The sequence below is a fragment of the Gopherus evgoodei genome, chromosome 8 (genome assembly GCF_007399415.2).
Source record: "Gopherus evgoodei ecotype Sinaloan lineage chromosome 8, rGopEvg1_v1.p, whole genome shotgun sequence".
Classification (NCBI taxonomy): domain Eukaryota; kingdom Metazoa; phylum Chordata; order Testudines; family Testudinidae; genus Gopherus; species Gopherus evgoodei.
This window is the reverse complement of record NC_044329.1, coordinates 83059812-83075251: the sequence shown is the minus strand read 5'-3', so window position 1 is coordinate 83075251 and position 15440 is coordinate 83059812. Positions and strand designations below refer to the sequence as shown.

Below are 15440 nucleotides of genomic sequence, written 5' to 3'. Positions count from 1 at the left end.
CAGTTGCACACATAGGAAGGAGTACTGCGGAAAGGGATCTGGAGGTCATAGTGGATCACAAGCTAAATGAGTCAACAGTGTAACACTGTTGCAAAAAAAGCAAACATCCTTCTGGGATGCACTAGCCAGGAGTGGCTCCAGGCTCCAGCACGCCAAGCGCATGCCTGGGGCGGCAAGCCGCAGGGGGTGCTCTGCTAGTTGCCGCGAGGGTGGCAGGCAGACGGCCTTCAGTTGCAAGCCTGCGGAGGGTCCGCTGGTCCCACAGCTTCAGCAAACCTCCCGCAGGCACACCTGCCTGCCATGCCTGGGGCGGCAAAATGCCTAGAGCCACCCCTAGTATTAGCAGGAGTGTTGTAAGCAAGACATGAGAAGTCATTCTTCTGCTCTACTCCACGCTGATTAGGCTTCAACTGGTTCTGGGTGCCATATTTCAGGAAGGATGTGGATAAATTGGAGAGAATCCAGAGAAGAGCGACAAAAATGATTAAAGGTCTAGAAAACATGACCTATGAGGGAAGATTAAAAAAACTTGGTTTGCTTAGTCTGGAAAAGAGAAGACTAAGGGGGACATGATAACAGTTTTCAAGTACGTAAAAGGTTGTTACAAGGAGGAGGGAGAAAAATTGTTTTTCTTAACCTCTGAGGATAGGACAAGAACCAATGGGCTCAAATTGCAGCAAGGGAGGTTTAGGTTGGACATTAGGAAAAACTTCCTAACTGCCAGGGTGGTTAAGCACTGGAACAAATTGCCTAGGGAGGTTGTGGAATCTCCATCATTGGAGATTTTTAAGAGCAGGTTGGACAAACACCTGTCAGGGATGGTCTAGATCAGTGGTTCCCAAACTTTAACAACCTGTGAACCCCTTTCAATAGAATGTCAAGTCTCACGAACCCCCTCCTAAAAATGAATATTTCCAGGAATTTTTTCCTTTACCTGAATACAAATTATAAAAGCAGTGATCTTATTACACACTATTTATGATTAATTATTATTATTTATCATTACAGTATTTTTATTAAACTACGAAAAGGGTAACACTCTTCCAAGATCTTACTTTCGTAGCTTGTGTCAGTTTGAATAAGCCTGTTATAAGACAAGGTTCCTATGTTTCATCAAGGAGTATCAGATGTGAAAAAGCAGAAAGGTATTTAAGAAGCCAGCTCAAACAGTTCCTCCTACAAAAGCATTCAGGTCTTCAGTAGTCCTGGCAAAGAACGTACATTACAACAAAGCTTAAACTTGTTCTTCATAATAATTTTAAAAACAATACTAGCTGCCTATTTGATTTTAAAAACAGAAAAATCCACCTCCCTTTCCATTTCTTATAAGGAATCTTGCAGTTCAAATCTCCTCAGTGTGATAGAGATGCTTACTTTGATCCGCTTAGCTCTTGGAAGTCCAGAGGCTCCGGGCTGCCAGCCCCGTGCTGCTCAGGGTCTCTAGGGCCAGCTCTGTCCGCCATTAGGGAATTTTTTCCTGAGAACCCCCTGTAACATTTCACGAACCCCAGTTTGGGAACCACTGGTCTAGAAAAACATAGTCCTGCCATGAGTGCAGGGGACTGGACTAGATGACCTCTCAAGGTCCCTTCTAGTACTTTGATTCTATGATGATCAACTTCAAAGAATTTTTACAAACATTCAACACCCCTCAAAAGTTGGTAAGCTGTAGGGTGACCAGATGTCCCGATTTCATAGGGACAGTCCCAATATTTGGGGCTTTTTTTTAATATAGGCTCCTATGACCACACTTGCTATCTGGTCACCTTGGTAAGCTGATGGGGAATCTGAGGTGCAGAGAGGTGAAGTGACTTGGCAAGTGTGTCAATATCAGAGCTAGGCTTAGAACTCAGGAGTTCCTGTCTCCCAATCCTGTGCTTAGATCACCTTACTCTCAATGACACCAGATACTGCATGGAAATATTTTAAAACATCCAATCTTTACTCATTTTAATTAAAATGCTTAGAGAAAATCATGTACTTAACCTTATTGTTATTTCCACAAAATAAAACCACTCTCACATATTTTAATATTATAATTTATGCCTTTTTAAAGTTAACCTGTTACAATGTTGCCAATATTATTTTTAAATGGATCAAAGAGACATTTTATTCAATTTCTCTCACACATAGAAGTAATTAGACTTGACAGTTCTGAAATTCAAAACATTTTCCTTTTTGGAACTAGAATCATATTTTTCACCCACCCTTAAACCTTGTTCTCCTGTTTCTCCAGCATTGCCAGCAGGTCCGATGTCTCCCTGGAATATGCAATATGAAAATTAAACTATTGAACTGCTGGGAACAAATAGTCTCTTATGAAAATTACTGATGATGATGGGTATTCTTTGACACTTTCTTTATTATTGCTTAATTGCCTAATAAGCTAAATCAACAACAGAAACTTGATTTCCTTCTACTTAATTCAGCGAAGAATTTATGCAACATAGAAGAAAACAATCCCACCATCTACCTTTGCACCTCGTTCTCCTTGCAGGCCAGGCTCTCCCTCAGGGCCAGGAGGTCCCTATATGGTACAGAAGCTACTGTTACACATTATCACCAAGAGTGGTTTCATAGCTATCACATAAAACAGTAAAGATCTAAACACAAAAACTATGATGCACTAGGACAGCTACATGACTGAAAAACAAAAGCAAGTTGTGTTCTTTGGCCTAGCTTGAGACATGCAGTATTAAGGGAGAATGCAGTGTGGTAGAGGTTCAGGAATACACCACGGATTCAACAGATTAATTAATCCTGTATCTTCCATAATGAAACATGTAGTATAAGCACAACTCTGCATTTTGCAATCTTGTTCCCAGACCCCGACTTACAATTCCAGCAGTTTTTAAACCACTAGCCAAATGCATGCTTAGGAGGCTCTATGTGTAGGCCCACAACCTACGGAGTTATTAGCACCTGCTTGTTTCTTTCAGAGTTTAAATTTTAATAGTAATAAAAATAATAATACAAAACAGATCAGAAGGGCATGGTCATGGGTGTTTGGCAAAGAGCATTTCTTCTGAATGAGCCAAATGTAATTATTTGTGAATGAGCTCACGCCTCAGCTACTCCATTGTAAATGTGGTTAATAGCGCCTCTCATGTTTCTTTCAAAGAGATATTAAAGAAACCAAAACCAACACCCCCACCAAACAGGACAACAAGCACAGTAGAGAACTGTATGCAGCTGCTTTTTCATGAACCACTAGCAAGGGACATAATGACTTGAAGAGTAGTTATCCACGGTTTGCTGTGAAACTCGGAGGCTGTATATTGTGGGGTCTCGCAGTGGCCTGTCATTTGTACACTACTATTCACTAATTTTCATTAATGACTTAGAAAATGGAGAAGAGAGTATATTGATAAAACTTGTGGAGACACCCAGCTGAGAGGGATTACAAGCACTTTGGAGGACAGAATTAGAATTCAAAATGACCTTGACAAATTGGAAAGTTGGTCTGAAATCTAAAAGAGGAAATTCAATAAAGACAAGTGCAAAGTACTACACTTAAAAATCAAATGCACAAATACAAAATGGGGAATAACTGGCTAGGCAACAGTACTGAATCACATATTGATTATGAGACAATAATGTGACACAATTGCAAAAAAGTCGTTATCTTTCTGGGGTGTATTAACAGGAGTATGATATGTAAGACACAGAAAGTAACAGTTCCACTGTACTCAGCACTGGTGAGGCCTCAGCTAGAGTGTTGTGATCAGTTTTGGGCATCATATTTTATGACATGGACAATGTGAGAAAGACTAGAGAAGAGCAAGAAAAATAACAAAAGATTTAGAAAACCTGATCTATGAGGGAAAGTGAAAAAAACTCGGCATATTTAGAACTGAGAAAAGATGACTAAGGGGGCCTTGACAACAGTCTTCAAATATATTAAGGGCTGTTACAATGAGGATGTTGATCAATTGTTCTCCATGTCCACTGAAGGTTGGAGAAGTAGTAATGGGCTTAATCTGCAGTGAGAGAAATTTAGTTTAGATATTCTGAAAAGCTTTCTAACTGTAAGGATACTTAAGCACTTGGAACAGGTTACCGAGGAAGGATGTGGCATCCCTGTTATTGTAGGTTTTAAAAAACAGGTTAGACAAACATCTGTCAGTGATGATCTAGGTGTACCTGGTCCTGCCTCAGCATGGGGGGATGGACTAGATGACCTCTTGGAGTCCCTTCCAGCCCTTAAGATTCTAGTTGCAAACCCCCAGGCCTGGCTTGGTGTAAACTGACTAACTGCAAAGGGAATGGTGTTGCTTCGGGAAAAGTGCTGCATTCAGTAAATGTACCATTGTCCTTCCAGATGAAGATACCCTGAGATCAGGTTTGCAGAAGCCACTGGCATCATTATATCCTTTTTTACTTTCAAATTATTGTTTGCAACAGCCATAAGCAATGGAGAATCTCTTAATTACACATAGCAACGAATCCTGTGGCACCTTAAAGATTAACAGATGTATTGGAGCATAAGCTTTTGTGGGTCAATACCCACTTTGTCAGATGCATGCAAACTATGTATTCACCCACGAAAGCTTATGCTCCAATACATCTGTTAGTCTTTAAGGTGCCACAGGACTCGTTGCTTTTTACAGATCCAGACTAACATGACTACCCCTCTAATACTTAATTACACATGATATTCAGGTTCACTGTAGGTAACACAAATATAGTTTTTGAATACGTTATTAAGGTACATTCTAGGGCTTAAGTTTCTGTTGGAATTTATTATAAATAAATAAAGACAAAGCATAAAAAACTCACCTCAAAACCCATTTCTCCTGCAGGGCCAGTATCACCTTTTTGTCCTCTTGGGCCCTAGCATGAAACAAAATCTTCTGTATATATAATTCAGTTATATTTAGGCAATACATAATACTAACTGTATAATATAATACACTATATGAACGTATCATGTTTAACTGCCAGCTGGCATAATCAAGTATATCTTATTTTGCTTCATCATTGTGTTTCCTTCCAAATTCTGTGACTGATATTAGTCCCTGTAAGGGACCATTGTTACCAGGAGTGAAGACTTAATTGCCTCTTTTGACATAGTCTGAGATAGATTTCAGAAGGACAGCACTGGTTTCTCTTCTCTTGAACCTGAAGTAAATTCTAATCTAAACTATATTCTTCTCTTGATTAATGGAGACTTTGTTTAATTAAAACTTATTTAATTCTTCATCTGGTTTGTTTTGCAGAGAAGCCTATAGTCTGCTATGGAATTAACTGAAAACAACTACCGTATGTTTCATTTTATGGATTTAACAATGTTTACACAGGACAGTCACTGAGGTGTAAGGGACTGCAGACTGGAGCCTTTCAGGCAGTTTCAGTAAGTAACTATACTATGAAGCAGTGTTCTTGTAAGCCAATATACTGTAAGTAAAGACACTATAACATCTAAGGGATGAATTTCTAAAGCAGTGTGTGTGAACTATATATACAAGTCCGTTTATCCATATTCTATAACAATGAGATTTGTGTGCCTAACTTTCAATTTGAGTTAGCTTCTAGACATCTAAAACTCCACCCCTTGGCCCAAGATCCATAACAGGACAAACCAAAACCCTGGATGTAGCTATCCCTGATCTATGGGGACATTCAGAATCAGACCCAGACCTGAACACTGTGGTCTGGACCTGTCTATGTTTTAAAGAAACCCCTTCAATGCTAAAGTAAACAAGATTTTTGGTGCTACACCTTTATGTGCAATATAAGCCTTCCAAGCAGCTAATTTCCCTGTACACCTTCTCAGGACATGGATTGTGCATGAGGTCTTGTTGTTCCTGTTGACTTGCTAATATTAATAAAAGCAGCCTCTTCCTCTTTTCTGGCACCGGAGCTAATTAGATATTGCTGGGAAGATTTCAACGGGGTATCCCTACATTATTCAGCAATGTCATTTAAGTACAATCAACAACTAAGAACTGCAATGAATACACCATTAGGGATCTATCCAGGCTGAACCAGGATTGCTTTGGTTTGGGCTTGCAGCACCTCTGTAGTCTTCCTCAGCTTTACTGTCATAAACTTATGTCTGATTTAGGAGCCAAACATCTCCACACTGTTCCCATGGAGCTCAGACTTCTGGCTTGGCAATATACCTCTCCCCCATGACTTCCATGGAACACCAGAAGCCAAAAAAATCCAGGAACATTTTGAATAATGCTGAGACCGCTTTCAATTCTAATCAAAAGACAGTTTGTAACCAATTACTGTACTAACAGATGTCTGACACGTAGGTGAAATGAATCATTTACTTTACATTAAACAAAGTAAATTAAATTGCTAAACAAATTTAACAGTTTAAGGATTTTTCTCTAAAAATATTTCCTTGCTTTTTGCAGAGAAGCCAGTGACAAGGCCTCTGAAGCTACCTTACATACAGCAACCGACTGACTGAGGAAGAAGGCAGACTGCTTGGATAAATCCTCAGAAAAAACATTTTATTTTGTAATATCCTGTGTCATTTACTTAACCCTCTTTGAAACTATACACACAAATTTCCAACCAAATCCACTTAAATGTCTGGCATAACATGCAAATAGTCAGCTCCTGGACACAATTGAGACTTTTCTTACTTGCTGCCTTTCACTCATAGATGCTACAATGATCAGCAGAGTAGAAATGTAGATTGACTAGAGCAGAGTACGTGTCTTTAGATTACATAAGTGTGCTTACTGGCCCATATATAAACATGAAAGTCAGGCTCATGCTGACAGTATCGTGGGAAGATGAACACACAAACACTGCTATCTCGATATAACGCCACCCAATATAACACAAATTTGGATATAACCCGGTAAAGCAGTGCTCCGGGGGGGTGGGGGGTGGGGTGGGAGCAAGGCTGCGCACTCCGGTGGATCAAAACAAGTTCAATATAACACTGTTTCACTTATAATGTGGTAAGATTTTTTAGCTCCCAAGGACAGCGTTATATCGAGGTAGCAGTGTACTATGATTTCGAATTTGTAAGGCTCTCAGATACCACAGATTGGAGCAAAGTATAAATTGCCTAGGCTGGTAGGTGAGAGACTAGATTAGATTAGATGAAAGACACACAATGAAGGGGATCCAAATTAATAATAATAAACATTAGAATATACAATGCTTAGTGGAGATTTTCTATAAAGTGAAATATATTTGTTTTTATAAGCTAGCTATCTACTTCAAGCAGGAAGTGTTTTAGAATATGCAGATTAAAATGTATCAAAGGAAATTTACTTAAATACTTTATCTTAGGCTGTCAGACTTTTTCCACTGTTTTAGCCCAAATAATTACATAAAGACCACCTGCAGGCATCCAAGTCATCCTATGGATTTATAGGCATCAGTTTAGCACTTAAAAGAATACAGTATACTGTAAATCTTAAGATTATATCAACAACGTACTTCTATGCCATTTGCTACAAGAAGTAATTTTTTCATAGGCAATAAAAATAAAATATAAAAAGTTATTTGACAAGTTTTTGTTTTGCAAAATAAAATGGCAGCCTTATGGCTAGTCCCCCCACGAAAACACACACTACTACATTATATTTATAAACGTGCGATTTGGCTTTAGAGTTGTTGATGTAACAACATTCTTGCCGTGTTTATACCTTCCAGTCCATTGTATATAGTTTCTACCTCTCTATATGGTATTTTGTATAGTATTAGCCACAGAAAAGTATGTGGGGCTTTGTAATAATAAAAATAGGAACAGCAAACCATTCAGGAAAAGAATGCCTGAGGTTTATTAAAACAGACTCTTTTTTGTTAGAGCAGTAACCTGCCAAGTATATGCGGTTCCAGAATGCCAGAATAACTAGCATAAAATTTGGCTGAAAATAAGGAAACCATCAATGTCTACATTTAAAGTTTTATTTACATACTACGTCATACAGTATGTCTGTCTCTAAGCAGTGTGAAGCCGCATAATATAATGGACCAGATTCTGCCATTGTTACTCATGTTGAGCTAACCAAAGAGAGGGCTACAGAATCTGTTCCAAAGTAGTCTTGGCGCAGTTTCCAAAAGTAGTGACAGCTGCAAACCTTGATAGAGTGGAAGTCGAGTTATCAGGGAATTAAGTACAATAGATAAAAAGCCTTATCAGGAAAGTATGACGATCAACTTACTGGCTCTCCCACAGGGCCTCTGTCACCCGTGTTTCCAGGAGGTCCAGGCAAGCCCTAAGAGAAACAAAACCAATAGGAAAAAGATCTGTTTCAAATTCTGTAAAAAGCCGCTTCCTTCCCACTTCTGTGCACCTAGCAACTCCCTCAAAAAATCCCTCTAGAAATGTGCTTAGCCTTCTCCTATGTGATCTGTGTTATTACGTCAGCTCTTGTGATTCATGAGTGAGCTGACGCCTGCTTGTGCTTCATTTACTTGGGGGTGGCTGGTTTGCTGATTTTCCATTTAAAATCTTAACAGATTCCTGCGGTTCACACGTGACCTACAACAGGGTTAAGGGACTCTTTGTCCCTCAAACAATATATGTGGGATTAATTGGACAAGTCTCAGCTTTACACCATAGCAACACACGCAAGTTCTGCTCAACTGTTTCACAGAACCCCATTTCCATCCATGAAGAGGAGATATAGAAGCATAATGGCAACCTTTAACACTCTGCAATAACGTCACTTGTTCCTATAGACAATATCTCTTCAACCTAAAGGTGTTTTGCTCTATTTGTTCCTTTGGTATAAACACCAGAGTCTGTGAAGAAATGAAACACATAGCTCTCAATTATACATTATTTTTTGTCTGTTACAGATCACTCAAGTGAAAATGCCCCTCAAATTCAGTAAGGGTCCTTGGGAACAAGAAAGAAAAAACAGAAGAGATGGCAGAAAGCAAAAGGTAGCATTCACTGTGCTGCAACAGTAGGAGCAAGATACATTTCTGCCCTATTGTCTAGCCAGCTTTATTGCCTGCCTAGGGAACGAGACAAAATCTGCTTAGAGTCACTCATCGGACTTCCTTAGCTATTTCTTTGACCTGTTTGGCAGATGAACCCATCTTTTCATCCAGAGCGGTGGTGCCCAGCAGTTGTAATCTCAGAAGTGGGTATATTGTACATGGGAGTTTTGTGAGGCCACGCTCAGTTTGTCAGTCAAAATCCACTTTGGGGTTGTAATCAGAGTCATTTATGCAGATATGAACTAGAGTGAGCTAAACAAAGGCAAGTAGAGTCAAATACTCAGTGTGTTTATTGAGTCTGAACCAGAATTTAGACATAAGTGCAGCTGTATAAATGGGGTTTCCACTGCAGTGGGGTGCTGGAATAATTTGTATACTAGGGGTGCTGAGAGTCATTGAACCAAACTGTGAACCCTTTATATGATAGAAACCACTTCAAGCCAGGAAGTATGGCAGCACCCCCAGTTCCAGTACCTATGCACTGCAGTGGAATTAAAGACTATCACCAAGAGAAGTAAAAGGGAATATCAAGAGAATAACATCTTGAATTTATATAGCACCTTTCATCCCAATGGATCCTCAAGGATTCCATAAATAAACTGAATTACATCTCCTGTACAGATAAAGGTCACCTGGCACTAAAGTGACTTCTGGTTTGAATGACCTCAGCAATACCAAGCAACAGTGGAGAACAGGAAACAATGAAGAATACCATACCTGACTGAAACTGAAGAGGCAATTTCTACTCTGGCAAAAAATGCCATGCGGTCCTTCACAACCACAAGTGGTCAGGACCTCAGTTTTACATCTGACTCGAAAAAGGATGTGGTTTACAACTATGTGAGATTCCAAATTTTTTGAACCTAACACTGGATTTAAATTGAGAGTTGCTCAGCGACTGAAGAGAGGTGGGGCAAGATATCTTCCTTGCCATTATTATCCTTCTCTGATTGAGGGATGCCATTTCTTCAGCGTGTTTTCTATATGACCTCTCTACTTGTCAGCAACCAATGTGGTCTCATACTCTCTCCAAATGAATGGTGTGAGGTGGTACACATATTACTCTGTGGAACAACTGACGGGGGCAGCAAACTTCCCAATTCTCTAGACAAACAGGCAAAGCTATGAAGTGGCCCTGATTAAAATGGCAAACAACATTATAAGCCTTAAGTACAGCATTGCATTGGTAATATGATTGGTATTATTCTCTGGCTTTTGTTTTCCTTACTTCTTTTCTATTAGCTTGAAAAGTCATTATAGTGTGACTGGTCTGTTAAACATATTACCATAGGAAGATGTGTGATTTTCACAGAAGGCTGAGCTTTGTTCTCTTATGGAAAAGCTTTTTTATTGGTATAAAGTTCATAGGAAAGGTGTCCTAACACAGAGTTCCAGTTATGTTTATAAGATATACATTTTATCCCTGCAATGATCACAAAGCCCTGTGGTTATACCATATTGGCTGTCTCCTCTAAAAATGGCGATAAAACTATTCCAATGTGCATGGCAACTTCTAGCTGTCTCCCGCAATTACGCAATAGAATTTCTTCTATTGCAATGTTCTTTTAAGCTACATCCTATAGACAGTATCTCACCTGAAAGATTACATTTCTAATAATAGATAGGATTACTACCAGATATTCCTAGGTTTCATTCTCATATCTGCCACTGTTTGATCTTGAGCATGTCACTCTACCATCTATGCCTTAATTTATCCATTTGTAAAACTCAGATACAATGCCACAGAGGAATTCTGATGCTTTGTAAATTGATGTTACTAATATGCCTTAAGATCCTCAGATGAAAGGTTCTATACAAAGTAAATGCAAACCATTATTCTCAGACCTCAATGACTGGTATAAAGAAAATAATTTCCCTTGCATTTGAGTGTGAAGCAAGATTTTGTTTTGTTTTTTTGTAACAGGGCTATAAGATTTCAGTACTTACTGGTACTCCTGAATCACCCCTTTCTCCAGGGTTTCCAGCCTTGCCCTGGTCAAATAAAATTATTAAAAGAGAATGCTGATGTCAGATAAATTGCAAATCAATGTCAGGCAAAAATTCCTAGCATAGGTATTAGTGCCTAATGCCCAAAACATCTCCAATACTTACAATAAGTCCATGAACACCTTTTTTCCCTGGATCACCTCTTTCTCCCTGACAAATAAGCAATGATGAATGAGTTCAGTACGAATTTACTAGATTTGAAACACAGAAAACTACACATGTGGAAAAAGAGAACTACCACAGGACAAATTGTGCCATCATTTATACCAGTATAAATGTAGAGTAACTTCACTTAAATTGATGCATCTACTATGAATTAACTCCAGTGTGAATGAGACCAGAATTCAGATCTACATGTCTACTATAGACATAAAAATAAGAACCTCAATGAAACAGAAAATTGTGAGTCCCTCATTGGATTAATAGCAAACTCAAAACTATTTCATAGTGCCCTTTACTTTTTTCCCCTCTTTTCTTTTCCATCAGTCAACACCGTATGCTGTATAAGCGCCCTCGGCAGTACTGAACAAAACAAATAAATAATTACCTTAATACCTTGTGTCCCTTGCTCTCCTGGAGGACCATCTAGACCCCTTTGCCCCTGGAAATTAAACAAGTGATTTCTGGTTTTAATTATAAACTATTGACAGTGCCTACTGTAGAGATTTAACAGAAAGATACCACATCAGCTTTACAGTTGAATGGAAAGCTACCCATTGTCTTAGCATGGAGCTCTGAAATTCCACATGATAAAAAGCACTTTTTATTTTGTTAAATGTGAAATAAAGCATCAACTATTACAAAATCAGTTTCCAGCTTGCTGTAATATGAGTCTAAAAAGAATGTCTTTACTGTTTAATATTTAAACAAGATGTTTAACCTGCTTGAAGGCAAACTTTATTTCTATGCTCCCAGTTTTATGTGCAAACAAAACCTGCATTTGCAAGTATAACTGATTATTTGGATGCTCACATTTGGTCATGTTATCAGCTGAATGTGCAAAAATTGGTCTGGGACTGAACATCTGGCCTTTAAAATTTAGATAGTACAGTTCTTCTGATGTTAAACCAATATAAAGCCAAATAGAAATGGTAAACTATTTTTCAGCAGGGGCTTCCATATTGCTAGATTAACTAAAGTCTGCTGCCAAGCCTTTCCCCATTGCCTCCACCTGGCAGAGCTTCTCACTGACATGTGCAGCTACATGCTGCAGTGTGAATGCAGCCTGTTTTTCACTCTGGTTTGTTGCTCTACATACCATTCATGTTGCTGCAAGTCGTGTCTCATTAGGTGCTTCCCACAGTTGATGATTTTCTGAGCTAAATTACGTATGACTATTTTCACATGCAGATTTATCTAACCAGTTCTGAACATTCCTAGGTGTTATGTTTTTAGGAGGATTTTAAAGATTATTCATTGTTTTTGTTAAAAGATATACTATTATTATTAAATCAACAAATACATACCCAAATTGTAACATTTTATTTCCTCAACCTTTTAAATCGTGTCTAAAAAGTAACATTTTAGAAGACCAAATCCATTGTTATTAATGAAGTAGGAATGCAAACACCCTGTTTTCATAGGATTATAGCAATTCTCTTTGGTGGGACTTGAAGATCTTTTGTCTGTGAGCAATTGAAGTTTTAGGTTAATTTCTTAATCCTGCAACCCTAACAGACAAATTGTCCACTTAAATAGGAGTTTATTAGAGTTAGACCAGCAGAATCAGACCTATAATGTACCAGATTTAGAAAGTCCATCACAATCTCATGGTTTTATGTGTAGAATAACTATACAGGAACATCTAATGTTAGCACAGGCACTTAGGGCTAATATTGACACTTTTAGATGAAAAGTGGATATGTGTACATGTTTCAACTCAGTTTCACATATTTGATCAAGTGTAAAAGACTGGGATAAGTTATTCTGTATATCTCATCCTAAAGAAAAGAAAACATTGATGTGGCATTTCCAGTTAGAAGCAGTTTCAAAATAAGGTTTATTATTACACCAATTCCTAACTTTTAGCAGAGATTATACATTTTATATGTAGTATTTCACAAATGGCTCATATGTATTGTACTAGCAAAACAGAAGCAAATTACAACAGATTTATTTTGAAGGAGGAAACCATAATTGAAGGGAGAAGAACATTATAGGCAAGATATTAACTTTCTCTAATGAAAAAGTAGTATATTCCTAGTACTATATAAAGTATATTTCAAATATCTGGGAAATAAATATAAAATAACACTTTTTTTCTAAATTTCTTATGTAACATTGTATAAGCTGTAATAATAATGAAAGAAAAAATTAAAACATATACATATTTTTATGATGCAAAACAAGTTTACTAAACTTAACGTTCTGTATAGGACCCTAGTGTTAGGACATATATGTAAGCCTCTTAAGTATTTATCTTTATCCAACAAAAGTTAAAAATTCTCCAACCTTATAATATTTGTAAATTAAAGTATATGAACATTTTCATTTTCATCAAAAAACTATATATTGAAATGTCTTTTTTAAAAGAAGGAAATGATGTAATAGATATTTAACTATATGAAGGACTATTTTTGTTTCCAGTTCCTGTTACAAAAAAGTATTTGACAGAAAAGGATTCAAGAATTTTGGCAAAAGAGACCGTTAAGAATTTGTTTTAAGTGTTCTCTAAGTAAGATGATACCTTACTTTTCATCTCATAAAAGACCCAGTTCTGTAAGGCATCAAGTGCCTCCTTGTTCAAAGCATTAAATTAAATCTAAAATGATGAGTGCTCAGGCCTACAAGAATAAGTAATTAACTAGCTTTCTAAGAGGAAGAGTCACATAGATCATGTATCAAACCATCACATTATTTTACAGCTTAATTGCTCTCTTTGAAACTGTTTAACTCAATGGAAAAACTTTCATTGACTCAAATGGACTTTGGATCAGTTCACTGTGCACAAGGAAAAAAATACAAGTTTTCACATTTTGCTGATAAAATAGGGAACATGCAAATAGTCTAAACTGAGTTTTATGGTGCAGGAAAATGATGATATTAGGTGTCATGTATAGCTTTGTTTTTCCTCTCCTAAAATTATACACTAGGAATTGTAATATTATTTCACTGGTATTAGAAGGCATTGAAAGAATGCTGATAAAGAAAACCTTTAGTCTGCAAAACACAGAAACACAGTCCATCAACAGGGATGAAGGTTTGCATTAATATATTTCTGTAAGCAGAGATGGGTATAGTAAACAAGCAATAATTTTGGTTCTGATCCTGCTTCCAATTGAAGTCAATGGCAAAACTCAAAGTTACTCCAATGGGAGCAGAACTGGAACTTGGATATATTTCTTACTAGAAGCACATGTCTTGCGTGTCATATTTCAGTTAAAATGCCTTGAATCGATATTGATGATCAATATTCTATAACCTGGCAGAGAACTCAAAAGAAGCAACTGGAGGCAATTTAGAAACTACATTCCTATTAAGTCATGTGCTGATCATTTATTTAGGTAAAATATAATAACAATTCTACTTACTCTTCGTCCTTTAGATCCCTGTGGTCCTGGAGGTCCTCTTGCTCCTGAAGGACCCTAAGTATTACATCAACTCATTATTTAATATCCTGTACAGAAATACCTCCAGAAGTGACAAGAGATCTATATTATAGACTACATATAAATTCTCATAGTAGTTCACTATAGGTGAAAAAAATCATGCAGTCTCTCTTTCTAAAAGCTCAGAATCAACCAAATTACTTCAGTACAACTTGCCCAATAAAATATGTTTAGTATTGGCTTTGGGCTGGGTCAGAAATAACGTGGACTGTGCCTTTCTCTAGTGGCTATTCACATAAATGATAAGAACCTACTACTGCTACCAGGTCCTTTGGTTCAAATGGTAGAAACTTATGTTTTAGGGTGCTACAAGACTCATTTGCTATCCCTGCTGGTGACCCATGGTGGAGAGTATAACACAAGCAAATCAGGAAGATTCCATTTGTTTTTAATAGTAAATACATCATCCTTACAATTAATGGATTTTAATTAAATATCAGCAAAATAAAAATTAAAATGGCTACAGTTTAAATCAGTCTTGAAAAATTCCACTTGTCTACTTGCTCTGGGTAAGTAAAAAATATAGGCAAAGGGCAGGTGAACAGTATTTGTGCCCGGGCTGGTATATTTTCATGACAGTTCTGCAAATAGCCTTAACAGTAACAGAACAAAAGAGTGATTTTTAAACAGACTGCATTTTATGTTAAATCAAAATCTTGGTCTATACTTACAGGCAGTCCTTGTGGCCCTAAAGGCCCAAATCCCCCTGGAGGTCCTGAATAGCCCTAAAATAGAAAAGGGATTGAATAATTCTGATCTTAACTTGCTGAACTCAAAACTGCACTTTTGGCAGGTAATGGCATTTAAAATAATCCCCTCAAAAGCTGATTATATCATCTTCAGAGTATTTGAAAGAAGCAATCCACTCTCCAAGGTCATAAGATATGAATGTGCACC

At 37.5% G+C, this 15440-nt stretch overlaps 1 protein-coding gene across 1 annotated transcript in view; it reads right to left on the bottom strand.

Moving 5' to 3' along the window:
* The window catches only part of COL24A1 (collagen type XXIV alpha 1 chain), a 253533-nt gene that overhangs the window by 65237 nt on the left and 172856 nt on the right, over positions 1–15440 (bottom strand). Inside the window, exons 27-35 of the mRNA XM_030572150.1 lie at positions 15215–15268; positions 14466–14519; positions 11483–11536; positions 11041–11085; positions 10876–10920; positions 8142–8195; positions 4780–4833; positions 2474–2527; positions 2208–2261 (exon numbers count right to left, since the gene is read on the bottom strand). Coding sequence (XP_030428010.1) covers positions 2208–2261; positions 2474–2527; positions 4780–4833; positions 8142–8195; positions 10876–10920; positions 11041–11085; positions 11483–11536; positions 14466–14519; positions 15215–15268 — 468 coding nt within the window. The remainder of the gene's footprint in view (positions 1–2207; positions 2262–2473; positions 2528–4779; positions 4834–8141; positions 8196–10875; positions 10921–11040; positions 11086–11482; positions 11537–14465; positions 14520–15214; positions 15269–15440) is intronic.